The following is a 7912-nucleotide window of genomic DNA, read 5'->3' as shown; positions in this document are numbered from 1 at the left end:
GTCATTTACAGAAGACGGCTGTGTAAATGGCCTCTAGTTTAACAGTGTGTTACTTAATAAACAATCCTGTTAGAAATATTCAGGACAAGATTAATATAAAACTCACGTACAGCTGCCAGATTATAATGAACTGTGTTTATGAAATAAGTGTGTTGTTTTATGCTGAAATAAATGAATCTGTAATGCTGAATGACATTTCACCAAACGAGAGAATTTCTCTATTTCAGTGTTTTTCTTCTTTTATTTATTAATGTTTTCAATACTTTAGTTTGATATCAGTAAATTACAGCAGATGTTGGACAATAATAAGCATTATTATAGTGAAGTTTTACAAACTAATTTCGAGAGGATCACGTGATATGATTGATCATAGCTGGTCTTGAATCTGTAATCAGCATTAATCCAATCAGATTGATCCAAGCCTACAATAAATAGACTGATTTCACCCTACTGCCTTATATTCATTTTGGAAGAATCCCCCCCTTCCACCCCATTTCCTCCTTTTACCAGAAGGAATTTAATTTAAAATTATTATTATTCGTAAATTGATTGTGGCAAATTATGTCTAAATACCATGTTTGTACAGTGTTGTGTAGGATAAATATTTTAGAACTGCTAAATTATTTTAAAATCATTATTAATTTGATTATTTTCATTCAATTAAATGTAATTATTTTACTAAAATATTTATTAGTTGCAACTTCCTTCTCAGACTATAATGTTGTAGTAGTGTGAATTAAAACAATGTAAAAATATATTATTTAAACATGAATTGCCTGTAAACATCTATAAGTAACATTTACCCATATTACATAAAACACATGTTTAGGTGTTCAAAAAGATTACATGTAAACACACTTAACTGTGCTTTCGAGTATATTTCTGTTTAGTAAAAACACTTTATGAAAGCTTATTAAACTGCTCTACTTGTTCATCATAAGAGAGAAACAGCCATTGAGTAATACTGGAATTTGTCAGTGAACATTCTTTGTTGTTTATTCAGATGAAAATATTATCAGTTTTACTTTGCAGAAGGTGACGAGAGAAAACTAAATGAAACAGTTTCAGATTTTACTTCTCAGAATTTCAACAGTTTTCGGTTGCAAAACTTTAAAAAAATAAACAATTATATAATAACATGTTATATTTCAAATTAGGGGTATGAATTCATTTATTATAACGGAGAGATGTGATGATCAGTGGTGCTGAGTTTTTACCTCCATAGTTTGGACATGGGCTGAAATATGGATGGAGTTTTTCAGTGAAAGTCTGACCAGTGAAAGAGTAGATATGAGAACTGGACTCCACATCATAAAAGGAAACAAAACCCTCCTCATAATCCACAAACACACCGACCCGCTGCGGATTCACTCCCACAGACAGAGAGACAGAAGGATCAGCAAAGGCTTCATATTCATTCCCATTCCTCAGAACCACAGTCCAGAATCCATCACTGGGACTCGCTGTGATCTCTCCCTTCCTGTTAATGGATTCTCTGACCACTCCTAAATCCCAGTCAGTCTTTCCCTTCATCTGCACCTCAAAATAAAATCTCCCTGAGGAGAATCCCTCCTTTCCCAGAACACAGACACATCTATCAAATCTCTGTGGTTCGTCTGGGAGTTTCTGCTTAATGTCTCCATGTTTCACTTGTTTTCCATCATCAGACAGGATGAGTTCAGGATGAGCTGTATCAGGATCCAGAGTCACATCCACTGAGAAAACAGAATATAAAATCACTAATTATCAGTGCAAATATTATGATTGTTTGTAATATTTAATCCAGTTTTTAAAGTGTTGAAGCTGTGAGAGTATGAATGTATTTTATAAAGTTTCTTTAACATTTTAATTTTCAGCTCTACTGTCCGCTCGTTTCACAACACCTTTACCTTTTCTGATTTTATATTAATGTAATAACATGCACCTATTGAATATCTGCTCTGAAAAAATAAATATTGACAAAAGCACAACATAAATAATAATGAAACTTATTGTATTAAATTGAACTGAATCTGAGTGTAAACTAGTGTAGATCAGCACACTGTACCTGCATACTGCTGCACCCACTTCAGCTCTGCAGACACACAAGACAATAAAACATCAGGAGATCTTTGAGATGAGATCATGTGTGAAATTATACAAAACATTAAAGGTTATATTTTAAGAATATTGTGCAACATCACTTTTACATCTGATCAATGTATGATTTATAGAGAATCAGGCGAGTTTCTGTTTATGTATCAGATGCAATTTAGTGAATGAGTCAACATATGCAGATATTCAATAATTCATATATTGTGACGATGAATAGACACAATGTTTATTATTGTGGACACTTCAAAATACGAGAGGGGTCTGGCTGCAGACCTGGTGCAGTGCAATCTGGGCTGCATCCAATGCTTTTTAATGGGCTCACCTAACCCCACCCATAACCCTACCCGTCACAGTGACGTCACTAGCTCCATTTGAGTGCATTGTGTCTGACATTGCATCACTGAATGATGCAGTCTCAGCTTGCATCATAAAGGCTGCATCCAGATACTATTGCAAAATACTGGAAATACAGGAATAATATTACTGATAATGACAAATACATGATCAAACACTGTCATATACTCTTATTTCAGCTTCTTCATTCTTCATCACTTATATTAAATTATATTTCATTGACATACCAGCTTGACTGAGTTTCTCCTCTACTGTGTCTTTCAGTTGATCTAAAGTTTTTCTCAGAGTCTCCAGATTCTCCTGAGTCTTCAGACTGATCTCAGGCCAGTTCCTGGTGTCTGCAGGTCTGCATTGCAGGGATGAGTAACTCTACAGCAGGAGAGAGAGAGGAGAAAGCCTTCAGCATGGGGAGTGTTCTGGTGTGTCATTGCTCAGAGAGATGTTGACTGACCTGTAGGAGGTGGAGGTGATCTTCAGTGTGTGAGAGCTGCTCCAGCTCAGTGTTTCTCATCTTCAGCTCAGTGATCTCCTGCTCCAGCTCTTCAATCAGCTCTTCCTCCTGTTTCTCTGCTGCTTTCTGCTGCTCCTCCATCATCTCCAGCAGTTCAGTCTGACATCTCTCAATAGAGCGGATCAGAAAAGTGAAGATCTCCACATGAGCTGCTTTCTCCTTCTCTGAGTATATCTGCTCAAACAGGTCAGTCAGAGCATTATTAGTGGAGTTTACTAAGATAATGATGGAGTCATCACACTTATGCTGATATTTAGATGTAGCGAGTAGTGGGTCGGGGCAGAGAGCCGTGAGGGCGTGCTAGCTGGTGGCGTTAGAGTTAACAACAATCACCTGTGCACCGCACTTGTCTCGAGTCTTACAGAGGAGCTCTGGATAATCTTAAAAGGAGGAGAGACAGCAGTGGAACACGAGAGGGAATCAGGCCTGGACACTTTATGTTTGTGGTGTTTTCCGTTTGGCGGTATTCATCGTGTGTTTCTGCCACCTGTTTGTTTGGATTGTTTTCATCATTAAAACTATTTAAAATTCACTGGTTTTCAACATTGGCCATCAACATGATTACATGAGACAAAGAGCTTTTATACAACTATTTAACAAGCAAAAGGTAAACTTCAAGTAAGGTTCATCTTAGATAAATTATTGCCAGTTTTGTCTGTTTTTGTTACAACCACTGAAAAGTGTTTTAAACAAAGTTGTAGAACAATATATTATAGTGGTGTCACCAGTTCGGTCCCATTATATCACTTCACCAACCAACAGAGGCCCTCATCTCACAAATATTAACCCCATGCGTGGTGCTGAATGGAAGTGTATGTGGAGAAAAGTCCAGTGTGACCGCAGCTTTGGTGTGAAATCTTGTTTTGCTTACATTTCTGAGCATTTCTTGTGTATTCTGACTGCTATTCTTTTGCCTACTGCCTGATTCCTTGTTTTTGATTGTATGCTGCCTGCCCTGGCCAAAGCCTTTACCATCGTTTTTGACTGTAAGCTGTTTGTCCTGTACAAAGCCTGGAATTCTGTCTGTGAGTATTCTCCATATACCCTGATTACAGTCTGGACAGTTGCTGCTTACCCACTCACTAGTTTACGTCCTTTTTTATTTACTAGTAACAGATCTAACAAAGTAACTTATAGAAAGAGTGACTCTCCAAACCCATCGCATACATAATCTGACAGTCTGAACTGTCTGAAATAAACACAGACCAGTGGAGGACACTGAAACTCTCAGTGCTGTTGGACTCTTGCTGAACTAGAGTGAATCATGTATCATTTATATTAATCTTTTATGAACTCACTTTTCTGACTTCTGCTGAGTGTTTGATGTCTTGAATCTTCTTGATTCTGTCCTCGATCATCTGCTGCACGTCTTTCTGTGTCTTCATCAGTTCAGTCTAGAGACAGAGAACAGGTATTTTTAGCAGATTTACTGAAGAAAATCAATCTGCATTCAGACTTTGATTCCCCATAATATGAGCCTCAGCCTTGTCTACCTTCTTCTCTTCAATCTCCTCTTCTAGAGGAACAGTGTTGTGGTTTTTGTGATCTTTCACAGTACAGAATGAACACACACACGTCTGATCATCTCTACAGAAGAGCTCCAGAGGTCTGTCGTGTTTCTGACATATATAGTCCTCCAGATTCCTCACAGGATCCATCAGTTTGTGTTTCTTTAATCCTGCCACTCTCAAATGAGGCTCCAGGTGAGTTTGACAGTAAGAGCTCTGACACACCAGACACGACTTCAGGGCTTTCAGCTTTCTGCCCTCACAGATTTCACACATAATTCTTGGCTTTTTTGCAGGATTTTTCTCCTTATAGTGCTCTGAGATCTCTCTGAGTGTGGTGTTAATCTTGAGATCAGGTCTTTGTGTGAATGTTTCTTTACAGTATGGACAGCTGCAGGTCTGGCTGTTGTTCCAGCACTTATTCAGACAGCTCTTGCAGAAGTTGTGTCCACATGGAGTGCTGACCGGATCAGTGAACACCTCCAGACATATTGAGCACTGAAGCTCCTCAGACAGTGGACCACTGGAAGAGGACATCGCTGGAAGAGAAATTATGGGGAAAAAAATCATACACTTGAATCATAGTGAAGGTTCTGGTCTGATATAATTAGATTCATCAGTTTGATCATTTAGGATCAGGATGCCTGTGAACCTCCTTAATATTAATTTATGAAGACTTCAATGTTGCACAGCATGAAGCTGGTTTTAGTGACTTTAAAACATTAAAAAGTGGTAAATTATGATGAGGTTTCTGATTTACTAATCACTTTGAAACCAATATACTTCCTCAACAAGGGCCAACAACAGAAATACAGCAAAAACAAGAAGCTGTTTGAGCTGTTTTTTATTCATGCATTTATTTTCCTCCGGTTTAGTCTCTGTTTCAGAGGTCACCACAGCAGAATGAACCAATTTTTTGAACAGAATGAACAGTTTTATTTATTTATTTTAAATTATCTTATGAATTACTGTTCACAAACTCATAACTAGACAAACAGTAAACCAAACAACATGAGTTCTGCAACATTCATTCATTTGCTTCAGCTTAGTCCCTTTTTTATCAAGGGTCACCACAACGGAATGAACCACCAACGCATGCCCTTCCAGCCACAACCCAGTACTGGAAAAACCGCTGCAAAACTATTACATATTTAATTTACATATTACTATTCATTTAAGAGCGACAAGAGCTAATTTTATTATTATTATTGACCTAATTATCAAAGATATTTAGCTAAAATGTACAAACAGTAATACAAGTAAGTATTTAAACAATTGCTGCCTTCAAATACATTTAAGACTCAGTGAACAATCTGAACTATGACCTGCTGTTTAGATTCAAGCACAGAAAAGGCTAAAATTATAACATACAATAAACAAAATATACAAAAATACAAAGAATTGTATAATTAGAATAAGATTTTTAATGTTATTGAAGTTTATATAATGTTATAAATCATCTGCAGTGCAGCAGGTCTGTGTTCAGTTTGTCTGCAGCTCCTTCACTTCCTGATTCTCTAGCCTTTATTTCACCTGACAAAACTCAAAACTTTGCTTCACAATCAAGTAAACATACTGTTGATACAAATACAGCATTTCAGTGGAGTAAGAAACCAAAGTAATTGAGTATTTGACACGATTAAACCTGCTTCTGTTCAACTGACAGAAAACCTGAAGAACCAAAAGCACTTCAATCAATAAACTGTTCAGTTCAGTCTCTCTTATGTTTCTGTCTCTTACCTGTGAGTATTAAATGTTTCCACAGTGATTTCTGAACGGCTCAATACATATACATTAGTTTAAAGCTTGATTATTTCAGGAGTGCACGTTGTTTTTGATCGGGTAAGTTTCACTTTCTCTGAATCCTGCAGTGACGTCACTCTCCGGTTTCTCTCTGTATTTTTCAGCTCTCTGATTGGCTGATGTTCAGTGGCTCCTCCCTCCCTCTGAGCCTCTTCTTCAATGGAGTATAAGTATTTATCATTTGACTGAATATTATACAGCATAAACTTTAGACTATAACACGACTAATGACAATATTTACAGAAAATAACACTAAAATAAACACAAGCAGCAATAATTAATATATAAAGACATCAAAGAAAAACACTGAAATAATGAGCAGTAAAAACTGACTAACACAGCCTGCATTGTTTACCGTCATTTACAGAAGACGCCTGTGAAAATGGCCTTCAGTTTAACAGTTACTTAAAAAACAATCCTGTTAGAAATATTTAGCACAAGATTCATTTAAGACTAACGTAAAGCCCCCAGATTATAACGAACTGTGTTTATGAAATAAGTGTTTTATTCAGAAATAAATGAATCTGTTATGCTGAAAGACATTTCACCAAACAGACGAGACAACATACCAAACCTGCTAATAGCATCAAGCAATATCTGTGTGTACTCTTGAAATATATGTAATTTTAAATTGTTAATAATGATTAATCTGCTCTTTGATTGTGGTAAATTGTGCCAAAATGTTTGTACAGTGTTGTGTAGGATAAATATTTAAAAATTGCTAAATTATTTTTTACATTTTTATTAAATTTATTATTTTCATTCAATTAAATTTATTCATTATTTTACTAAAATATTTATTAGTTGCAACTTCATTCTTAGATTATGATGAAGTAGTGTGCATTAAAACAATCTTAAAGTATATTATTTAAACATTAATTGCCTGTAAACATCTAACATTTAACCATATTACATATAACATGTTTAGGTGTTCAAAAACATTACATGTAAACACACTTAACTGTGCTGTCGAGTATTTTTGTGTAGTAAACACACTTTATGAAAGTATATTAAAGTGCTCTACTTGTTCATCATAAGAGAGATACAGCCATTGCACAACACTGGAATCTGTCAGTGAACATTCTTTATTGTTTATTCAGATGAAAATATTATCAGTTTTACTTTGCAGGAGGAGACGAGAGAAAACTAAATCAAACAGTTTCAGATTTTACTTCTCAGAGTTTTAGCACATCATTTATGCTACAAAACAAAACATAAAGATGTTCTGCCGTTCAGTTGCAGGAGTTTTTAATAATTAACAATTCTATAAATAATGTAATATTTCAAATTAGGGGTATGAATTCATTCTTTATAACTGACAGGTGTGATGATCAGTGGTTTTGAGTTTTTACCTCCATGGTTTAGACCTGGGCTGAAATATGGGTAGAGTTTATCAGTGAAAGTCTGACCAGTGTAAGAGTAGATATGAGAGCTGGACTCCACATCATAAAAGGAGACCAAACCCTCCTCATAATCCACAAACACACCGACCCGCTGCGGCTTCACTCTCACAGACAGAGAGACAGGAGGACCAGCAAAGGCTTCATATTCATTCCCATTCCTCAACCACACAGTCCAGAATCCATCACTGGGACTCGCTGTGATCTGTCCCTTTCTGTTAATGGATTCTCTGGCCACTCCT

At 36.2% G+C, this 7912-nt stretch overlaps 1 protein-coding gene across 2 annotated transcripts in view; it reads right to left on the bottom strand.

Annotated features, from left to right (window-relative positions):
• The window catches only part of btr25 (bloodthirsty-related gene family, member 25), a gene marked incomplete at its 3' end in the record, with an annotated part of 33160 nt that overhangs the window by 18394 nt on the left and 6854 nt on the right, over nt 1-7912 (bottom strand). For both annotated transcript variants that reach the window (NM_001386812.1, NM_001100041.2), the window contains 2 exon segments: nt 2900-3133; nt 4258-4353. In NM_001386812.1, coding sequence (NP_001373741.1) covers nt 2900-3133; nt 4258-4353 — 330 coding nt within the window.

The sequence above is a fragment of the Danio rerio genome, chromosome 19, assembly GCF_052040795.2.
Source record: "Danio rerio strain M-AB ecotype USA chromosome 19, GRCz13ab, whole genome shotgun sequence".
In the NCBI taxonomy this organism is placed as follows: Eukaryota; Metazoa; Chordata; class Actinopteri; order Cypriniformes; family Danionidae; genus Danio; species Danio rerio.
This window is presented reverse-complemented; position numbering and strand designations above follow the sequence as displayed.